The sequence below is a fragment of the Balaenoptera musculus genome, chromosome 4 (assembly GCF_009873245.2).
Source record: "Balaenoptera musculus isolate JJ_BM4_2016_0621 chromosome 4, mBalMus1.pri.v3, whole genome shotgun sequence".
In the NCBI taxonomy this organism is placed as follows: Eukaryota; Metazoa; Chordata; class Mammalia; order Artiodactyla; family Balaenopteridae; genus Balaenoptera; species Balaenoptera musculus.
The window spans coordinates 36,655,495-36,679,691 of record NC_045788.1 but is presented as its reverse complement, the minus strand read 5'-3'; the positions used below and the strand labels follow the sequence as shown (position 1 = coordinate 36,679,691).

Sequence of the window (24,197 nt, the reverse complement as noted above, 5' to 3'; positions counted from 1 at the left end):
AGACTTGGAGTTGGAAAAATCATCATCTAGCAATGACTGTCATAAAGATTAGGTGAGGCAAAAACCATTAATGGATGCTGTATCTAGGGATAAGTGTTGATGAAAAGCAGAGCATGTGTATGTACCTAAAGTGTCTCTTACAGACTGCTTACTGGTTGAAAGGGAAAAAACCCCTCAGTAATAATACAGTGGAAAAACTGAGCAATACCTTGACCAGGTGATCAAAATTAACATCACCAGATGAGAGGCAGATGATCATGTGCCTCCAGATGTGGTGCTCTGAGAAGTGCTCGTTCTCACCTATGTGGTTTTCTGGCTGAGAGTACATATCCTTAATCCAATCAAGAGGAAACCAGAAAAATACGAAATGAAAAAATTTTTATTTAAATAAGTATGAGGGGTTCTGCATTCTTCAAAAATGTCCATGTCATAAAAAGACAAAGACGGACTGGAAATATTCCAGATTTAAGGAGGTTAAAGAGACATACCAAGTAGGCTGACCCTACCTGGACTATGTGCTAGAGGAGAAAATGCTATAAAGTCCCACTCAGAAAATTAGAATATGGATGCTAGATTAGAATATTATTAATGTAATTATTGTATGTAAAATTATAACATTGATTACCCTCCTGGTTATATGAAGTGTCACTGTCCTGAGGAAAGGCAGGCTAAACTATTTAGAAGTAAAGGGTCGTGTTGTATGTAACTTATCCTCAAATGGTGCAGGAAAATTTGTGTGTGGGTTTCAGGGGGAGAGAGAGAGAGAGAAAAAAGGTTGAGGGGACAGGGGTAGGGGTAAGGGAAAAAAACAAATGGGTTAAAACATTAATAATAGGGGCTTCCCTGGTGGCGCAGTGGTTGAGAATCTGCCTGCCAATGCAGGGGACACGGGTTCGAGCCCTGGTCTGGGAAGATCCCACATGCCGCGGAGCAACTGGGCCCGTGAGCCACAACTACTGAGCCTGCGCGTCTGGAGCCTGAGCTCCGCAACAAGAGAGGCCGCGATAGTGAGAGGCCCACGCACGGCGATGAAGAGTGGCCCCCGCTTGCCGCAACTAGAGGAAGCCCTCGCACAGAAACGAAGACCCAACACAGCCATAAATAAATAAATAAATAAATAAATAAATAAATAAATAATTAAAAAACCAAAAAAAAACACATTAATAATAGATGAATCTGGGTAAAGCCTATTTGTGTGCTCTTTGTACTATCATCATGTTTACAACTTTTTGTAAGTTTGTAAGTTTTGTAATTATTTCCAAGTAAAACATTAGAAAATAAAGAATAAGGAAAAGAGTAACATGCCATTAAAAAGTGAGCAAAGGTTGTACTCAGGTGAGTCACAAAGGAAAGAATACAAAGAGCCAAAGATGCAGGGGTACAATTTTTCATCAAACTAGGATTTTTTTTTTTCTTAATTATACTACCCAGTATTAGCTAGGAAGTGGAGAAATAGGTATTTACAAACACTACTGAGATTATAAGTCAATAAAATCTTATTGCAAGGTAGAGTCATTATGAATTAAAAGTCTTAAAAATATGCAAGTTTGAGTCTAGCAAAAATTATTCTAAGGAAATAACTGCATGTGAATAGAAAGATTTATCTCTATGAATTTCAAAATACCTTGCTTATAAAAGTGAAAAATTTGGAAATTTTAAAATACAGGGTATTAGAAAATAAGTTATGATTCATCCACAGATTAGAATACTACATAGCTATTTGATAACTATAAATATATCACGTAATGACATGGGAAAATATCCAGGATATATTACTAAGTGAAAATATGTTTAAAATATGCATGACTTAGAAAAATGGACTATAAGGATATCAAAATATAAAGACGATGTTCTTTTTTGTGGATTTCTGTATTTGCCAAGTTTTATACATTTACTTTTAAATCAAACAACAACGTTCCTTTTAGAAATGCTTTGAGATTCAGCAGCCCCAGCCACAACTTTCACTCTATGTTCAGACTCTTATACACACTTTTCCAAATCTAGAGTCAGGGACAGCAGAACACCTTTAAGTGGTTATTTTACTATGTGGACAATAAATTTTGGCTGCAATTTAAAAAAAAAAGCTCCCTGGGCAGTCTACCATCCCAAGAACTCCCCTCACTATGGTCATCTCCCACCCCCATGCCGGTTAAGCCACTCTTTTTATGGTCTGCCCTTCACTGCCCAACTGTTATCTTCCCCTTCATTAGGATGGGAGGAATTGGAAGGAATAGAAAGAATGCCTACATCTCTTTAAACACTGCATTCCTTCTTTTACCCTCAGCAAATAGTGTTAATCCTTTCTCTTCAACTGCTCTGAATAAGCCTTCAGAAAGGCCCCTGCTGCTCCTGCCAATCAAAGCAAAGGAAATAAGATAGAGTAGTTGGATATTTTCCTCTAATTTGAAAGGCAAGGGTCATACCATTCCACTTCTTTATGTGAAATAGCCATTCTTAAACTGCCTCCTTGATATTTCTACTTTGCTGTCCAAAAGGCATCTCAAATCTAACAGATCAAAAGCATTGTTTTGTATTTCTCTCACCCCCATATCTATTTCTTTTACAGATTTTCCCACTTCATTAAATGGCACCAACACATAATGATACTAATAGGTAACACCTTATATATCTCACACGAACCTCAAACCAGCCCTTACTCAGTCCTTGTTACAGTTGAGGAAACTGAAAACAGAGAGGTAAGTAACATGCCCAAGGTGACATACTGCTAAGTAGTACTGCCCCAGCAGTCTGGATTTGGCTTCCAGGCTGTTAGTCACTATACTCTACTGCCTCTCAACTGTCTACCTGATGCTGAAAAGCCCCAAACCCCATCCTTTATTATTTCCTTTCTTTTCCAGTCCTCTTCCTCCCTGGCCACATCTACTCCATCGGTAAGTCCTGTGAGAGTGACCCCTGGCATATATTTCTCTCCATCTCCACAATATAGCCTTACACTAAACCAGCCACTTCTCACTTGCATGAACGCTGGGCCTCCCACCTAGTCTCCCTGATCGCTCCTTACTCCCACTTCAGTCCATTCTCCATGCAGCAGCCATGCCAACCTTTTAAAACAAATCAAATCAGTTCACTCTATTGCCAAACCCTCCAATAGTTTCCCTCTGCCCTCTGCATAAATCCAGAATCCTCACTGGGCTTTGGACACACTGGTATATTCATTTCTTATTGCTGCTGTAACAAATTACCACAAATGTACGGGTTTAAAACAACACAAATTTATTATCTTACATTTCTAAGGTAAGAAGTCCTAAAATCAAGATGTCTTGAGGGCTGTGTTCCCCCTGGAAGCTGTAGAGGAGAATCTGTTTTCCTGCCTTTTCTAGCTTCTAGAGACAACATGCATTCTTTGGCTTGTGGCCCCTTCTTCCATCTTCAAATCACATCACTCCAACCTCTGCTTCCATCCTCACATCCACTTTTGTGACTTTGACCCTCTTGCTTTCATCTTATAAGGACCTTTGCAGTTATAACACTGAGTCTGCCTGAATAATCCAACATAATCTCCCCAGCTCTATATCCCTAATTTAAACACGTGCAAAATCCCTTTTGCCACATAGGATAATGTACTCACAGATTTCAGGGATTAGGACATGAAAAATCTTTGGAAGCCGTTATTCCTTCTACCACAACTGGCCTTCATGTTTCTTTAACTTGTAAAACTCACTCCCAAGAATTTTTTGTCCTTGATCTCTCTGCTTCCAGATGTTAGGTTATTAGCACTGTTAGCTCCTTTCTGTTACTCAGATCTTAACTCAGAGGTCATCTGCCCAGGGATGCCACTCTGTCAAAAGGATACCACTCTTCCCCAACACTCACATTCTTTTATGCCTGTTTTATATTTTTGCAGCACTTAACGTTACCTGGAATTACCTATTGTGGCTTGTCAATCTTGTTACTTCAGTATCTAGTGCTTGTACACAAAAGAGTCATGGCACATAACTGCCTCTCCATGAGCATTTTGTATTGAATGAGTCAATGAAGGAAACCTAGCCTGTTAAATCTAGGATCATGTGAAAGTGTATCTGTACTCTGACACTGGATTGCCACCAGGCCACCTGCTTTCTAGGCAAAAAATTCTCATGAATGATGACAGAAGAGGAAAATCAGGAGAACATTATATCTTAGAAGGCAATAATAATGTTCCAAGAACATCTCAACTGTGCAAAATGTTGCTGTTATTCGGTCAAGAGCTTTATAAATAAGAAATTTATGCTGGTTATGGCTGACTATTGCTTACAATTATTAGTTAAATGAGGAGGAGGTGGCTGCTAATAAAATTAAAGTGTAAGTAGGTTACAAAGGTCCCCAAATTAGAAAGTATATTTCATATCACCACTTTAGACATATTCACTAGTAACTGATAAATTATAAGTCATTTAAAGTGAATTTTGTTCTTTTCATTACATATGTGAAAATGAATACATTCACACTGTAAGCTATTTAAGCAATATATAAGGATATAGAGTAAAATAAGAGTCTCTATACACCCCTGACTCTCACTTCCAGAAGGAACTGTTGTAATCCTACCAATCATTTATTCAATGAATTTGAATCCATATATATTTGTATGTACATTCATATACATTTTTAACATGAATGGAATCATTTTTCTGGAGTCATATTTTTAATCTCTAAAATTCCTAATAGCTTTTTTTTTGGTAACAGCCTGTTCTTCTTTAATGGTTACAATCCTGGACATACTTTGAAGTATATCCTAACTTTAAAAATTTATCTTAACATCTTCTGTTTGCTATTTAACAATTTCTCTAGGTGTTAAAGCTTTTCTGTGTGAATTCAGAGCCATGTGAACAAGGTTGGGGGAAGGTTTTTCTCACATACCTGGTAATCTTTGGTTGGGTGTTCATCCTAAGCCTATGATTCTGGTTTGTTGTCTGCTTTGCTGTTTATTGTTGCCCTAGATTGTTTCTGAAGGTTGTGATGAAGGGACAGAGTATGGTGGGGGCACTGGAGGTTTGTCTTGGGATGTAGGGACAGTGGCCTCTGGGGTTCAGTAGCTGGCAGGCTCCCCAGCTCCAGTCCCCACACTCACTGCTTTATTCTGGGTGCAGATGCCTTGCAAATGCTGCTTCACACAGGACCTGTTGATTGGGGGTGGGGTGGGGCTGGTGAGGGGCCAGTGGCTTAAATGTTCCAAATATGATTCCTCAGAGTGGGCTTCATTGGATCACCTGGATCAGAATCATGTGTGTGTGTGGGGGGGGGAGTGCATTACAAATGCAGATTGCTCAGGGACACCCCAAACCCAAATTTAAAGCCAGAATGTCTGTGGGAATGGAGCCCAGAAACTGATCCTGGGATTGGGTCTGTGAGGGAGGTCATACTGTAATACACAGTTTCAGTAAACTACCCAGGATTCTTCTGCAGATTGGAGTTTGAGAACCACTGTTCTGATGATTTGCCTTATCCCACTCCCTTCTCTTTGTGTTAACTGATTCCAAGTAAAGTCCTGCCCGTCACATGCCCACCACACAATTGGTTTTCCTCTAGTTTATTCCTCTGCAGAGTTGACCCTTTTTATTATCCTTCCTATGTATTCTCTTTCAGGAATTCCTAAAAATTTCTCACCCTCTATAGCAGCCTTTCTTATTAGTCTTATTTACTTATCTTATCCTATATACATATATATAAAATAAAAGTGTTATTTCCTAGTTCTTTCTCCCTTTCTCTCTCTCTCTCTCTACATAAATATTTAAAAGTAATAAAGTTGCATTTCACAGCATCCATATTTTTCATTACTTCAGGAGGGTCTTCCCTAAATTAATCTAGATATTATGACACAAATAAATTTGTAGAAAATGTCATCAACTTTCAGAGCATCACTAACACTCTACCTCTAGTAAAAATTACTAGTTACCTTCTGGACATGTACTATAGCTGTCTTCCTGGCCATCAGAGCCCCATTATCATCTGTTCTCAGGGTAAATCCTGCCTGACCTGAGCTATCTGTGGTAGTCCTGTTCCCCTTGCCAATGATTCATTTAGGAGAGGGTATGTAAAGGGTTCTAGCCAAGAGATGTAAGGAGAGGGCTGTTTGGTGGCTTTTGAGAAATTTTTATCTCACTTCTAAGGAGACACCAGAAAAACAGGCCCTTCCTGCCTCTGGGGTGGTTACATTTGGATGTGGTACCTGGAATTGCAGCCATGTCATAATCATAGGGGACTTAGCCTTGGGGTGAAGCCAGTGCTGAGGGCAGCAGAATAGAGACAGAAAGAACATCAAGATCCTTGGTGATATTGTTGAGTCACTGGATTGACTAAACCTGAAACCACTCTACCTCTGTTACTTATAGCTCAAAGAATCCTAAGTGATAAAATCTCTATTTTTAAATATACAACAAGTTCTTATAAACCTTGGAAAATATTTTCTTATAAATCTTAGGAAAAAATGAACCCGAAGTTCATCCATTTAAAAACTGCCTTTTCCCCTTAAGTAAAAACCCACAAAACTTATATCCAAACATTTAAAAATCTTTAAACAAAACAATTATCCTAAGCTGGATGGGTGAAACTCATTCCTCACCCCAGCCCCCACAAAGAGTGAGGATTAAAATTTTTAAAAAAATATGATTTCACACCACCTTCCAATTTCTGGAAGTTCAAACAGGTTTGGGTATATAGAGCAAATCTCCAATTTATTAAGAAATTGCATGTCAAAAATTTTGAGTGAATTATTTTGACTCCAAACTGAATTTATCATAAAACAATAGCCAAGTTGCAAATTTGGTTTTAACCTATAAATAAAATAGTACTTACATACTACTGGGGACTTCCTGAGCTCTGAGTACGCTGAGCAGTGCCAGGCTCTGATCCTACACGCCTGCCCTACTCAACTTCATCCTAGTAGCGAAGGAGGGTAGACGGAGTAGAGATGGAAGAGCTAGGTACAGGCAGCACAGAGAAAGGTCTCCAGCAGCTGAGACCATTTAACTGGCTCTATCTTTCATCAAGTTTTCTAAAAGTGGATGCTCTGCCCATTTTCTCATTTTAAGAAGTTCTCACACAGGTAGGAAGCACCAGTTTTATTATAAACTGAAACAACAGCATCAGTATTTCTACAATTCTACCTGATTTCTACAAATCTACCTGATTTCCTCCAGGTAATTCATTTGATGGACTTTACTGAGTGGTATTTTCTCCCTCCAACTCCAATCTACTCTGACTCTTATTTCTCAGCACTCATATTATAAATTATATTAAAAATTAACAAAAATATCACAAAGCATGTATTAATATCAAATGGGCTGTGGCCTGATGAGGCAGGCCCTCCACATGAGACATTCATGAGGCCAAAGCCCTCCCTGATGTAACTAGAGGGTGGGGATTAATGATTTTCTGGCAATTCCCATCTTGCTTCTTTTTTACATGTATCTTCTCATCAGAAAGTTCTTGCTGGGTGCAGTGAGTCATGCTAGGACCTCTTGCCCACTTATTCCTTCAACCCCAACTAACATACACAGACAGTTGAACTATTATTTACTGAACTGTTGACCACAGTGTTATAAAGCATGAATATTTGGTTTTTCTTGGATTTTGAAAATAAATTATTTTGCTACAAATAATCAAAGTATACATTAATTTGATAGAGTATTTTTGGAATTTGTTCTTCCTTGTGTTGTTAAGAATTTTGTTGAACACATTGTTCTTAGGAATAGTCCATGGTCAACACAACATTTGGTTGCTAAGAATTTTGAGTATTTATATTTCTTATGAGGTTCATCCTTCTAAAATATAGGAACTGAAAACCAAAGCTACCAGATTACACACCACAAAGTAAAAGAATTTATTTACTTTTCAAAGAGTATATAAATTCTATTTTAGTATTATAATTATAGATGTACTATATTTATACTATCATTTTTGAAATTTCTGAAATAAAATCATTTTTAAAAGAAATAGAGAGGGCAGACAGCAGAAGCAAGAAGAACTACAATCCTGCAGCCTGTGGAACAAAAACCACATTCACAGAAAGACAGACAAGATGAAAAGGCAGAGGGCTATGTACCAGATGAAGGAACAAGATAAAACTCCAGAAAAACAACTTAATGAAGGGAGATAGGCAACCTTCCAGAAAAAGAATTCAGAATAATGATAGTGAACATGATCCAGGACCTCAGAAAAAGAATGGAGGAAAAGATCGAGAAGATGCAAGAAACGTTTAACAAAGACCTAGAAGAATTAAAGAACAAACAAACAGAGATGAACAATACAATAACTGAAATGAAAAATACACTAGAAGGAATCAATAGCAGAATAACTGAGGCAGAAGAACGGATAAGTGACCTGGAAGACAGAATGGTGGAATTCACTGCTGCAGAACAGAATAAAGAAAAAAGAATGAAAAGAAATGAAGAGAGCCTAAGAGACCTCTGGGACAACATTAAACGGAACAACATTCGCATTATAGGGGTCCCAGAAGGAGAAGAGAGAGAGAAAGGACCAGAGAAAATATTTGAAGAGATTATAGTCAAAAACTTCCCTAACATGGGAAAGGAAATAGCCACCCAACTTTAGGAAGTGCAGCGAGTCCCATACAGGATAAACCCAAGGAGAAACACGCCGAGACACATAGTAATCAAAGTGGCAAAAATTAAGGACAAAGAAAAATTATTGAAAGCAGCAAGGGAGAAATGACAAATAACATACAAGGGAACTCCCATAAGGTTAACAGCTGACTTCTCAGCAGAAACGCTACAAGCCAGAAGGGAGTGGCATGATACATTTAAAGTGATGAAAGGGAAGAACCTACAACCAAGGTTACTCTACCCGGCAAGGATCTCATTCAGATTCGATGGAGAAATCAAAAACTTTACAGACAAGCAAAAGCTAAGAGTATTCAGCACCACCAAACCAGCTCTACAACAAATGCTAAACGAACTTCTCTAAGTGGGAAACACAAGAGAAGAAAAGGACCTACAAAAACAAACCCAAAACAATTAAGAAAATGGTCATAGGAACATACATATCGATAATTACCTTAAACGTGAATAGATTAAATGCTCCAACCAAAAGACACAGGCTTGCTGAATGGATAAAAAAACAAGTCCCATATATATGCTGTCTACAAGAGACCCACTTCAGACCTAGGGACACATAGACTGAAAGTGAGGGGATGGAAAAAGATATTCCATGCAAATGGAAATCAAAAGAAACCTGGAGTAGCAATACTCATATCAGATAAAACAGACTTTAAAATAAAGAATGTTACAAGAGACAAGGAAGGACACTACATAATGATCAAGGGATCAATCCAAGAAGAACATATAACAATTATAAATATATATGCACCCAACATAGGAGCACCTCAATACATAAGGCAACTGCTAACAGCTATAAAAGAGGAAGTCAACAGTAACACAATAATAGTGGGGGACTTTAACACCTCACTTACACCAATGGACAGATCATCCAAAATGAAAATAAATAAGGAAACAGAAGCTTTAAATGACACAATAGACCAGATAGATTTAATTGATATTTATAGGACATTCCATCCAAAAACAGCAGATTACACTTTCTTCTCAAGTGCGCACGGAACATTCTCCAGGATAGATAACACCTTAGGTCACAAATCAAGCCTCAGTAAATTTAAGAAATTTGAAATCATATCAAGCATCTTTTCTGACCACAACGCTATGAGATTAGAAATGAATTATAGGGAAGAAAACATAAAAAACACTAACAAATGGAGGCTAAACAATACATTACTAAATAACCAAGAGATCACTGAAGAAATCAAAGGGGAAATCAAAAAATACCTAGAGACAAATGGCAACGAAAACATGACAATCCAAAACCTATGGCATGCAGCAAAAGCAGTTCTAAGAGGGAAGTTTATAGCTATACAAGCCTAACTCAAGAAACAAGAAAAGTCTCAAATAAACAATCTAACCTTACACCTAAAGGAACTAGAGAAAGAAGAAGAAACAAAACCCAAAGTTAGCAGAAGGAAAGAAATCATAAAGATCAGAGCAGAAATAAATGAAATAGAAACAAAGAAAACAATAGCAAAGATCAATAAAACTAAAAATTGGTTCTTTGAGAAGATAAACAAAATTGATAAACCATTGGCCAGACTCATCAAGAAAAACAGGGAGAGGACTCAAATCAATAAAATTAGAAATGAAAAAGGAGAAGTTACAACAGACACCACAGAAATACAAACCATCCTAAGAGACTACTACAAACAACTCTATGCCAATAAAATGGACAACCTGGAAGAAATGGACAAATTCTTTGAAAGGTATAACCTTCCAAGACTGAACCAGGAAGAAATAGAAAATGTGAACAGACCAATCACAAGTAATGAAATTGAAACTGTGATTAAAACTCTTCCAACAAACAAAAGTCCAGGACCAGATGGCTCCACAGGTGAATTCTATCAAACATTTAGAGAAGAGCTAACACCCATTCTTCTCAAACTTTTCCAAAAAATTGTGGAGAAAGGAACACTCCCAAACTCATTCTATCAGGCCACCATCACCCTGATACCAAAACCAGAAAAAGATACTACAAAAAAAGAAAATTACAGACCAATATCACTGATGAATATTATGCAAAAATCCTCAACAAAATACTAGCAAACCGAATCCAAGAACACATTAAAAGGATTATACACCATGATCAAGTGGGATTTATCCCAGGGATGCAAGGATTCGTCAATATACACAAATCAATCAATGTGATACACCATATTAACAAATTGAAGAATAAAAACATATGATCATCTCAATAGATGCAGAAAAAGCTTTTGACAAAGTTCAACACCCATGTATGATAAAAACTCTCCAGAAAGTGGGCATAGAGGGAACCTACCTCAACATAATAAAGGCCATATACGACAAACCCACAGCAAACATCATTCTCAATGGTGAACAACTGGAAGCATTTCCTCTAAGATCAGGAACAAGACAAGGAGGTCCACTCTCACCACTATTATTCAACATAGTTTTGAAAGTCCTAGCCTCGGCAATCAGAGAAGAAAAAGAAATAAAAGGAATCCAAATTGGAAAAGAAGAAGTAAAACTGTCACTGTTTTCAGATGACATGATACTATACATAGAGAATCCTAAAGATGCCACCAGAAAACTACTAGAGCTAATCAATGAATCTGGTAAAGTTGCAGTATTCAAAATTAATGCTCAGAAATCTCTGGCATTCCTATACACTAATGATGAAAAATCTGAAAGAGAACTTAAGGAAACACTCCCATTTACCATTGCAACAAGAAGAAGAAAATACCTAGGAATAAACCTACCTAGGGAGACCAAAGACCTGTATGCAGAAAGCTATAAGACACTGATGAAAGAAATTAAAGATGATACCAACAGATGGAGAGATATACCATGTTTTTGGATTGGAAGAATCAATATTGTGAAAATGACTGTACTACCCAAAGCAATCTACAGATTCAATGCAATCCCTATCAAATTACCAATGGCATTTTTTACAGAACTAGAACAAAAAAATCTTAAAATCTGTATGGGGACACAAAAGACCCTGAATAGCCAAAGCAGTCTTGAGGGAATAAAACGGAGCTGGAGGAATCAGACTCCCTGACTTCAGACTATATTACAAAGCTATAGTAATCAAGACAATATGGTACTGGCACAAAAACAGAAACATAGACCAATGGAACAAGATAGAAAGCCCAGAGATAAACCCACGCACCTGTGGTCAACTCATCTATGACAAAGGAGGCAAGGATATACAATGGAGAAAAGACAGTCTCTTCAATAAGTGGTGCTGGGGAAACTGGACAGCTACATGTGAAAGAATGAAATTAGAACACTCCCTAACATCATACACAAAAAGAAACTCAAAGTGGATTAGAGACCTAAATGTAAGACCGGACACTATAAAACTCTTGGAGGAAAACATAGGAAGAACACTCTTTGACATAAATCACAGCAAGATGTTTTTTGATTCACCTCCTAGAGTAATGGAAATAAAAACAAAAATAAACAAATGGGACCTAATGAAACTTAAAAGCTTTTGCACAGCAAAGGAAACCATAAACAAGACAATAAATATATAAATAAATAAAAGAAATAGTACTCTGGATATTTTACAAGGGCATTTTCTTATCATTTGTTTTCCAATATTTTCTTTCTCACTTATATAAGGCATAAGCACTCCAGAACTTCAAAGATATTCAACTGTCTTTCTGAACCTAAAATTGATTATTTATTTATTTATTTATTATACAGCATGTTCTTATTAGTTATCTATTTTATACATATTAGTGTATATATGTCAATCCCAAGAATCTTATGAAACATCTTCAATGCTGTTTCTTCCGGACAGATAATAAAGAGATAATAAGACAAAAAGTTCAGAGAATATTAAGTTACTACATTTGAATAATCAGGGAAAGCTTTAATACCTGGATAGGTAAGTTTCTTACTGAGAGAAAGAAACATTTCATATATTTAAAAATATTTACAGGTCCTTCAATATAGGCCAGAAAAGTAGCTGAGAAAAATTGCAGTAGACCATACCAACACATCCAAATTACTGCCCAGAGTCACAGAGAACACATGGGGGTCTTTCTAAATTCTTACAGGTTGTTTAATGTTTACCATCTTACATGAGCTTTTCTTTGTACTTGTCCATCTCAGTCACTGCCTTCTGAAGTTTTAGCCCAAGTGCTTCAACTTGACACTGTAAATCTGGAATGACATAATGTGTTCTTCTGATTAGTACATTTTAAGTGTCCAGATATTTTCAGAGTAAACCACATTCTTTTAGCATTGCCACTCACCTCCTGAAGAATAATGCAGCTGTTTATTCCACTTTGCTTGGATGACCATATGTAGCTCATCCCTACTCTGATGTCCCACAGAATTAATAGGTTTTGACAGGCTCAATTTATTGGCCTCTTTCTGCCCCCAACATCATGCTAATTTTCAAACAGCTAACAGGCTAAATTTTACTGATGTTTTCAAAGGAAATTTATGTCGCTGGCACACATATGAATTTTTGATCATATGGCTCACTTCTGAAACACTTGACTGCCTGAGCTAGCTCTTGTGGCCTGGAACTTAGAAGTATTGCTAAGGCCTCCCAGTAGAACTGAAATAGATAAACCATGTGCAAGGCTTCCAGTAAAGAATCTGTTAACTCTGGGTAGTGTCTAATAGGCATTTTAATGACTTTCAAGCCAGGAAAATACAAGCAGGCAATTGGCTTCCACAGAGTCTTGAACTGAGGAATTCAAGTAGTGTTTGAGAAAGATTATTCAGGCAGCCACGTCTCACATGTGTGGATGCAGAACTGAAACTAAAGCAGAAAGAACATATGGCTTGAATGATCTGAGACCCACCATTAGCCTGTGTGTGTGAACTAAGATCTGAACCCCAGCCCCAATAACAGCCCTTGTTGGTACTCTTTTTGGGAAAAGGTGGAAAACAAATTTACGCAGGTGGATTAACTGACTTCTATGAAGAAAATAATTTTAAACATTGGAATTTATAAAATTTCCATGTTACATCTGTTCAGGTGTTTTAATAACATATTTTTAATAGTAAACTTTAAAATCTTTTTAAAAAAATTTTGATAGATCTTTATTGGAGTATAATTGCTTCACAATACTGTGTTAGTTGATGTTGCACAACAAAGTGAATCAGCCATATGCATATACATGTCCCCATATCCCCTCCTTCTTGAGCCTCCCTCCCATCCTCCCTATCCCACCCCTCTAGGTCATCGCAAAGCACCGAGCCAATCTCCCTGTGCTATGCTGATGCTGCCCACCAGCCAACTTTTACATTCAGTAGTGTATATATGTCCATGCTACTCTCACTTCGCCCCAGCTTCGCCCTCCCACCCCATGTCCTCAAGTCCATTTTCTGTGTCTACCTCTTTATTCCTGCCCTGCAACTAGGTTCATCAATACCACTCTTTTTTTTTTTTTTTAGATTCCATATATATGCGTTAGCATATGGTATTTGTTTTTCTCTTTCTGACTTACTTCACTCTGTATGACAGACTCTAGGTCCACCCACCTCACTACAAATAACTCAATTTCGTTTCTTTTTATGGCTGAGTAATATTCCATTGTATATACGTGCCACATCTTCTTTATCCATTCATCTGTCGATGGACATTTAGTTTGGTTCCATGTCCTGGCTATTGTAAATAGTGTTGCAATGAACATTGTGGTACATGTCTCTTTTTGAATTATGGTTTTCTCAGGGTATATGCCCAGTAGTGGGATTGCTGGGTCATATGGCAGTTCTATATTTAGTTTTTTCAGGAACCTCCATACTGTTCTCCATAGTGGTTGTATCAATTTACATTCCCACCAACAGTGCAGGAGGGTTCCCTTTTCACCATACGCTTTCCAGCATTTATTGTTTCTAGATTTTTTGATAATGGCCATTCTGACTGGTATGAGGTGATACCTCATTGTAGTTTTGATTTGCATTTCTCTAATAATTAGTGATGTTGAGCATCTTTTCATGTGCCTCTTGGCCATCTGTATGTCTTCATTGGTGACATGTCTATTTAAGTCTTCCACCCATTTTTTAACTGGATTGTTTGTTTTTTTGATATTGAGCTCCATGAGTTATTTGTATATTTTGGAGATTAATCCTTTGTCTGTTGTTTCATCTGCAAATATTTTCTCCCACTCTGAGGGTTGTCTTTTTGTCTTGTTTATGGTTTCCTTTGCTGTGCAAAAGCTTTTAAGTTTAATTAGGTCCCATTTTTTTATTTTTGTTTTTATTTTTATTACTCTAGGAGGTGGGTCAAAAAAGATCTTGCTGTGGTTTATGTCAAAGAGTGTTTTTCCTATGTTTTCCTCTAAGAGTTTTATAGTGTATTGTCTTACATTTAAGTCTTTAATCCATTTTGAGTTTATTTTTGGGTATGGTGTTAGGTAGTGTTCTAATTTCATTCTTTTACATGTAGCTGTCCAGTTTTCCCAGCACCACTTATTGAAGAGGCTGTCTTTTCTCCATTGTATGTTCTTGCCTCCTTTGTCATAAATTAGGTGACCATATGTGCATGCGTTTATCTCTGGGCACTCTATCTTGTACCACTGATTTATATTTTTGTTTTTGTGCCAGTACCATACTCTCTTGATTACTGTAGCTTTGTGGTACAGTTTGAAGTCAGGGAGCCTGATTCCTCCAGCTCCGTTTTTCTTAAGATTGCTTTGGCTATTCAGGGTCTTTTGTGTTTCCATATGAATTGTAAGATTTTTTGTTCTAATTCTGTGAAGAATGCCATTGGTAGTTTGACAGGGATTGCACTGAATCTGTAGCTTGCTTTGGGTACTATAGTCATTTTCACAATGTTGATTCTTCCCATACAAGAACATGGTATATTTCTCCATCTGTTTATGTCATCTTTAATTTCTTTCATCAGTGTCTTATAGTTTTCTGAGTACAGGTCTTTTGCCTCCTTAGGTAGGTTTATTCCTAGGAATCTTCTTCTTTTTGTTGCAGTGGTAAATGGGAGTGTTTCCTTAATTTCTCTTTCTGATTTTTTGTTGTTGGTGTATAGGAATGCCAGAGATTTCTGTGCATTAATTTTGTACCCTGCAACCTTGCCAAACATCAGTGATATTGGCCTATCATTTTCTTTCTTTGTGATATCTTTTTCTGGTTTTGTTATCAGGGTGATGGTGGCTTCGTAGAATGAATTTGGGAGTTAAACTTTAAAAACTTTATGCATCCATACAAATATATAAAATTTCTATACGTATCTTCAGTCTACCTTCTTAACTTTGTTTCGTGAAAATGAGCCAGTTCCTTAAATCAGAAAATAAACTCACTCTAAACAAATGTTTTAATTAGAATTTACTAGATATTGGTATAAATCTTTATGTTTATTCAGCATGTTCACATATATTAATGTTATCCCTCAAATTGCTACATAAGTGCAAACAGCCCCATTTTTCAGATGATGAGAAATGAGATTTTCTTTGATTCTCTTGCCTAGTATCTTACAGTGAATAAATGAATTAGCCAGCAGTCAAACTGACAAGATTTTAAACTCGGGTAAGGGGATTTATCTGAGAGAATGGCTCCTTGAATAAATAAATAATTCAATATGGACTTACTTGATAGATAATATTTGTATGGTACATCTTTTTCACTTATCAAGTGATATCATTATATGAGAGAACAGATAAAATAACGTACACATAGAGAATTTAGTTTTGAGGGTAACCGTTTGAAACAAGGCAATCTCTAATGAATGTTGCATAATGTGTTGCTTTGTTATTAAGTACATGTGGGCTTGCAGAGGGTTCTATTCACACAGGCACAGCTAAAACATTTCTGCCCATCCTCTGAAAAATAAGGAGGGAAGGAAGTTGAGGTTTGTTGATGGTATACTATTCCAGGCACTGTGCAGGGTGCTTTCTCCTATTTCATTTAATTCATAGTCACAACTATCATGAAAAACAGATACACATTTTATTTTTACTAGAAGGCTCTAAGAATCAGAGTAATTAACTGACTTATCAAAGGTCACAGAGCTAGTTAGAAGTGATCCCATGATTCAAACTGAGGTTGGCTTCATCCCCAAAACTTTATCTTTCTCTCTTACACTGACTGTCAAAAATATAAAAGCTACAAGGAGATATGATATTTGTCCATGAAAATGTGGTTAGCGTGGCCATATATTTGTTTAGTATATCCTAGAATATTTAAAGAGGTATAGTTAAGACAAATGAAAAGTATTATTTATTACTGCATAAAATATGTAGTGAATTAGTCTAATGTCTAATTCCAAGAGGTGGTTTAGATTTTAGAAAGTTTAAAAATTAATATAATTAATGAAAGCTATTAAGACAAATATGGTATCCTTGTGACTGACTTAATAACACTGACATCAGAGAGAACAATTATGCCTTTCTGTTAAATGTCCCTTGGTGCTTTTGTCAGGATATAATCCTAAACTAGATGAAGCATGGATCTGAGCCCACATGATAAATTCTATGTTATTACTTCTAAATGCAGCTATTGTTAAGAGGAAGAACTGATTATCTTAAAAATAAACTCCAAAGAATTGGTACCTGATATGTGAATTTTATGCTATTAATTCTCAATTACCTAATAATTGGTAGAATAGTAGACAGTAAAAACGGTAGCTAATTCAAAACCCATTTTTACAGCATTGTGAAGTATTCTTAGGATCACATTTGAATATACTTGTGCATCAAAGTTCCAGAATTTACTATATTTAAAGGAAAATAAACTACACAATCATGACCCAACTCAAGAAAGGAAAAGCTATTATACTTTCCAGTATTATTCTCTCTACATACCCACCTAAATCTCCCTTTCTCCCTATTTCAAGATAAACATAGATCCTTAGTCTTTAAATCACAGTACCCAATGAGTAGGGAAGCCAGTTCCTTCAGATTATTCACTATGTATTTACAGCATGTCTAAGTAAAAACAGGGAAAGCAAATCAATGTTTTACTTTAAAACACAGAAACCTCTGGAGGTTGTTGTGTGGAAATATAAGTAATGTCAACAAATAAATCATTTTACTTAAGGAGAGAAGATACCACGTAGAATCGAGAAAAATAGATTCATTATGAATAATCCATAATGTAAACAGCCCACCAGTGTATAGTTAGAAGCTGGTTAATATATTTTCATAGCTTTTTTTTTTTTTACCTTTGAATATATTTTCTGTAATAAAGAAGTACTAAGAATTATTTTTAAAATACATAGGACATATCTTTACTGTTCTGAATGAGGTATAAGCATGTTATTGGTTTATTATTGGTTCTGATAGACCAGTGGGGTCCTTTTGTTTCTGGAAGCAGAGTGCCCAGTTCCTGTCCTTAATAAATAAAGGCACATAGTTAGGCTAAGCAGCAGAGAGATTAAGCCACCTGCATAAGACAGCTCCTTCAGTTCCTGATGCAAGGAGTTCTTAAATAAGTGTATTGTTCTGTGTAGTCCTTCTCTATAGTTAAATAAATTCAACTTCAATTTTCTGTCATTCAGCATGACATTGGATTATGAGGCAAAAGGCCCTGAATGCCTACAAAAAGAAAGGAAGCATTGGCTTTAAACACCGTGCAGATGTAAGGCGGAACCCATGGAAACAATCCAAAATTTACAACAGCAAATTCTACTATAATGTGACTGCGTTCTTTGCAGATATTAAATAAGAAGCAAATGATTTGAAATGAAGACAAAAAGGAGCTCTTAGCCTCTCTTCATATGAAGCCAGCTGCTTGCTGGATAGCATTACATAGGCATCAGATTTGGGGTAATTAGTCATTTAAGAGAATCCTGTTATTCCAAAAGGTTTCTAGGGTCTACAAATACAAAAGGTATTCATAGTTAGCTATTTTATAGCAGGATATAAAACTTTACAGTCACTTGGAGGGTATATTAAGTTAGTATACTGTTTGAGAAAACAATAAACAAAATCTTTATAGTGGAAAGATATTTCAAGCTTAAAACTTTCTGGATAAAGAAAACACCAAAAAATTAAAAAAAAAATCTGATTCAAAGTGCAATATGAAAGAAAATGATTCCAGGTTCAAGCAGCAGAATGGAGGAACAAGCAGGCAGGAGAACTGGCACCCAGAAATCCAGATCCAGGAGAATATTTTTAATGAAAAGGTGAAGGCTACATATATATTTAAAATGGTACAGATAGTTGATGAAAAGGTAAAACAAAAGCTCACTGCTCTTTTAATACACTCCTAAGACAGGGTAACATAGAGGTGGAGTGAAAGAACTCTAAAGCCAGACTGCCTAACTTCAAAACCTGGCTCTGCTTCCTCCTAACTAACTGACTTTAGGTATTTCAGTTTCCTAATCTATAAAATGGTTATTACAGCATAGGATTGTTCTGGGAATTAAGTTACTTAATATATGTAAAGAGGAGAACAGTGCCAGGCACACATAACTACTGGTTATCATCACTGGGGGTGGTAATAAGGCCACCCCCCCTCCCCCCACTTCTGTTCTGAATCTCATCACTTCTTGGCCTGAGGACCTCATTCTTGCGGTTGGGCCTGGTGTCATCAGTGGTTATCTTTGTATGGGGAAGAGTAAAAATGAAGGTTTTAACTACATATTTAAAAATAAATCTACAGAGTAACTATGACAAAATGTTAAAACTTGTAAAATACAGGTGATGGACCCACACACATCTGTTATATTATTCTCCGTATTTTTCAGTGTTTGACTATTTTATAGATGTATTGTTTAGGGAGGGGTCTTGCTTGTACAGATCAAGTATAGTTATGTTCTGTACTAAGGAGTCTAATCAACTCAGTTCTGTGTGTCCAGGGTACAAAAGAACACAAGGGAAATAGAACTTGGTGGGGGTGGGGGATGAGGTTGAAACTGTAAAAACAAGCTATCTGATTTTGTGAATAGGGAGCAGAGAAATTCAGTCGCAGTTGAAGGGGGATATGGTAATGAGGAAGGTTCTTTATTTTGTTTTTGGTTTTGTTTTAAGATATCAGGACATATTTATTTGCATTTAATTAGAGAGTGCCCACACTTGTGAATTTAATGTATGCCTTCTAACCTGTACCTATGTGTGAAAAAATAGTACTTTTTGCAGGTGTTTTAAAAAACTACACAAATGATGTGAAGCTATAAATCTCATTTTAAGTCTTACTTTTTTCACTACATTGTTTTTGAGACCTATCCATATAGCTATATGTAGATATGATTTATTCCTTTCTGACTGATATGTAATATTTAATTGTGTGCACATAACACATTTTACTGATCTAGTCCAATAGTGATGAAAACTAGGTTGCTTACAACTTAGTATCACAACAAATAATCCTGCAATAAAAGCTTTTTACCAGAGGTGGGATCAAGATGGCAGAGTAGAAGGACCCTGAGCACTCGGGCAGGAGCAGAACAAGTTCCACAGTGGACACTACCATCGCCAGCATGGCCGTGAGAACACACACTTGGGGAGGAGTGGAACCAGCTCAGCAGTGTGACTCAAGCCCTCCAGCCCTGACCCAGCTTCTAACCAAGGCGTGCATACCAGGGAAAAAGTGGAACAAGCTCAGAAGTGCAGCCCAAATCCTTCAGGCCACAGCCATGCCCCCAACTAAGTTGGAGACTGCCATCACATGAGGGAGAAGCTGAACTCCCTTGGGGCTCTTGCTCCAGCCCATGGGGCCCTGGCCCAACCCCTGATAGGGCACTGACTTCCATGGAGCCTAGGAAGAGCCCTGGCTCGCACCTGGTTCTAGTTCCAGCCCCTCCGAATCCAGCCCTACCTGGCACCACAGTGGCAGCTGCCAATGCACCCTGGGGGAAGATCTGGCCTGTGCTCACTTCAGACCCAGCTCTCCTAGCAGAGCCACTGGGCACATGCATACTACATAGGGACACTTCCACATAGCAACATGTCTTCAAGACCAGGATAGGTAAATCGTTCACCTAATCGCATAGAAAAAAAAAACAGAGAAAATTAAACAGAATGAGAAGACAGAGGAATATGTTTCAAATGAAAGAACAAGATAAAACCCCTGAAAAACCCTAAAGAAACAGAGATAAATAATTACCTGGTAAAGAGTTCAAAGCAATAGTAATAAGAATGCTAACTGAACTTCAGAAAAAAAATAGACGAACACAATGAGAACTTCAACAAAGAAGTAGAGAATATAAAAAAGAACCAGTCAGAGCTGAAGAATACAATAACTAAAGTGAAAACTATATTAGAAGGAATTAACAGCAAGATTATGTGATACAGAATGCATAAGTGGTCTGAAAGACAGAACAGTGGAAATTGCCCAATCAGAACAGCAGAAAGAAAAACAAAATTTTAAAAATGAGAATAGTTTAAGGGACCTCTAGGACAACATCAAGTGTACTAACATTTGCAGTATAGGGGTCACAGAAGGAGAAGAGAGAGAGAGAAAGGGGTAGAAAATGTATTTGATGAAATTATGGTGGAAAACTTCTCTAACCTGAAGAAGGAAACAGATATCCAAGTATAAAAAGCACAGAGAACCCCATACAATATGAACCCAAAGAGACCCACAATAAGATATATCATAATTAAAATGGCAAAAGTTAAAGAGAGAATTTTAAAGGCAGCAAGAGAAAAACAAAGAGTCACATACAAGGGAACACTCATAAGTTTACCAGCTGATTTTTCAGCAGAAACTTTGCAGTCCAGAAAGGAGTGGCATGATATATTTAAAGTGCTGAAAATAAAAAACCTAAAACCTAGGATACACTACCCAGAAAGTTTATCATTCAGAATTAGAGAGATAAAGAGCTTCCCAGACAAGCAAAAACTAAGAGTTCATCAATACTAAACAGACCTTACAAGAAATGTTAAAGGGTCTTCTTTAGGTAAAAAAGAAAAGGCTACAACCAGAAATAAGAAAACCTAGGAAGGGAAAAATCCCACTGGTAAAGGCAAATAGATAGTAAAGGCAGTGGACCAACTACTTAAATAAGCTAGTATGAATGATAAAAGATAAAAATTGTAAAATCAACTAAAACTGCAATAAATAGCTAAGGGATAGGCATGGAAATGTAAAATATGACATCAAAAACACAAACTGGGGAGGGGGAGGGAGTAAAAATTGTAGATCTTTTAGAATGTGTTTGAACTTAAATGACTATCAGCTTAAAACAAGTAGATACAGGTCAATATATATAAACTCCATGGTAACCACAAATCAAAAAACCTACAATAGATACACAAAAATTAGAGAGAAAGAAACACAAACATAACACTAAAGAAAATCATCAAACCACAAAGGGAAGAGACTAAGAGAAGAACAGAGAAGAACTACAAAAACGTCTGGAAAACAAGTAACAAAATGGCAATAAGTACATACCTATCAATAATCACTTTAAATGTCAATGGACTAAATGCCCCAATCAAAACACATAGGGTGGCTAACTGGATTAAACACAAGACCCATATATGCTGCCTACAAGAGACTCACTTCAGAGATAAAAACACACACAGACTGAAAGGGAGGGGATGAAAAAAGATATTTCATACAAATGGAAACCATAAGAAAGTGGGGGTAGGAATACTCATAACAGACAAAGTAGACTTTAAAACAAAGTCTACAGGGACTTCTCTGGTGGTCCAGTGGTTAAGACTCCATGCTTCCACTGCAGGGGGTGTGGGTTCAATCCCTGGTTGGGGAACTAAGATCTCACATGCCACACAGTGTGGCCAAAAAACAAAACAAAACACAAAAACAAACCCAAAGTCTACAATAAAAGACAAAAAGGGGCATTATATAATGATATAGATCAGCACAAGAAGAGAATATAACATTTGTAAACATATATGCACCTAATATAGAAGCACCTAAATATATAAAGCAAATATTAACAGGTATAAAGGGAAAAATTGACTGTAAAACAAAAATACTAGGGGACTTTAACACCCCACTTATATCAATGGACAGATCATCCAGACAGAAAATCAATAAGGAAACACTGGCCTTAAATGACACAGAAGACCAGCTGGACTTAACAGATATCTATAGGACATTCCATCCCAAAACAGCAGAATACACATTCTTTTCAAGTGCACATGGAATGTTCTCCAGGATAGATCTCATACTATGACACAAAACAAGTCTCAATAAATTAAGGAAGATAGAAATTATATCAAGCATCTTTTCTGACCACAACAGTATGAAATTAGAAATAAGTAACAGGAAGAAAAATGGAAAAAACACAAACATTGGAGACTAAACAACATGCTACTAAAAAACCAAGGATTCAACAAAGGAATCAAAGAGGAAATCAGAAAATACCTAAGACAAATGAAAATTAAAAACACAACTTTCCAAAATCTAGGGGATGCAGCAAAAGCAGTTCCAAGAGGAAAGTTTAGAGTGATACAGGCCCACCTCAAGAAATAAGACAAATCTCAAATGAACAACACAACCTACCATTTAAAGGAATTAGAAAAAGAACAAACAAAACCCAAAGTCAGCAGAAAAAAAGGAAATAAAGCTCAGAGTGGAAATAAATAAAATAGAAAACAAAATAGAAAAGATTGATGAACACAAGAGCTATTTTTTGAAAGACAAAACAAAATTGATAAGCCTTTAGCCAGGCTCATTAAAAAAAAAAAAAAAAGAGGACTCAATATTAGAAATGAAAGAGAAGTTACAACTGATATCACAGAAATACAAACAAGAGAAAGAGAATGCTACAAACAGTTATATGCCAACAAATTGGGACAACCTAGAAGAAATGAATAAATTCCCAGAAGCATACAAGACTGAATCAGGAAGAAATAGATAACCTGAACAGACCTATTACTAGTATTGAAATTGAATAAGTAATCAAAAAACTTCCAGCAAACAAAAGTCCATAATCAGCAGGTTCACAAGGCAATTCTACCAAACATATAAAGAAGAGTTAATAGCTGTCCTTCTCAAACTATTCCAATAGATTGAGGAGGAGGGAAAACTCCCAAACTAATTTTATAAGTCCACTATTACGCTGATACCAAAACCAAACAAAGATACTACAAAAAAAGAAAATTACACACCAATATCTCTGATGAATATAGATGCAAATGTCCTCAACAAAGTATTAGCAAAGTGAATTCAACAATACCTAAAAAGGATCACACATCATGATCATGGGATTTAACCCAGGGATGCAAGGATGGTCCAATATCTGTAAATTAATCTATGTGAAATTGTGATATACATCAACAACATAAAGGACGAAAATGACACGATCATCTCAACAAATTCAGAAAGAGCATTTGACAAAATTCTACATTAATTCATAATAAAAGTTCTCATCAAAGTTGTTATAGACAGAACATACCTTAATATAGTAAGGGCCATTTATGACAAACCCAAGCTAACATTATAGTTAATGGTGAAAAGCTGAAAACTTTTCTTCTAAGATCAGGAACAAGACTAGGATGCTCATTCTTGCCATTTCTATTTAACATGGTATGGGAAGTCCTAGCCACAGCAATCAGATGATAAAAAATAAATAAATAAAAGGAATCCAAATTGGAAAGGAAAAAGTAAAATTGTCACTATTTGCAGATGACATGATATTATATACAGAAAATCCTAAAGTATCCATCAAAAAAGCTATTAGAACTAATAAATGATTCAGTAAAATTGCAGGATATAAGATTAATATACAGTAATCTGTTGCTTTTCTATACACTAATAATGAACTAT

At 36.4% G+C, this 24,197-nt stretch overlaps 1 protein-coding gene across 1 annotated transcript in view; it reads right to left on the bottom strand.

Annotated features, from left to right (window-relative positions):
- The window catches only part of LEKR1 (leucine, glutamate and lysine rich 1), a 284,048-nt gene that overhangs the window by 72,096 nt on the left and 187,755 nt on the right, over positions 1-24,197 (bottom strand). Inside the window, exon 9 of the mRNA XM_036851365.1 lies at positions 12,626-12,707. Coding sequence (XP_036707260.1) covers positions 12,626-12,707 — 82 coding nt within the window. The remainder of the gene's footprint in view (positions 1-12,625; positions 12,708-24,197) is intronic.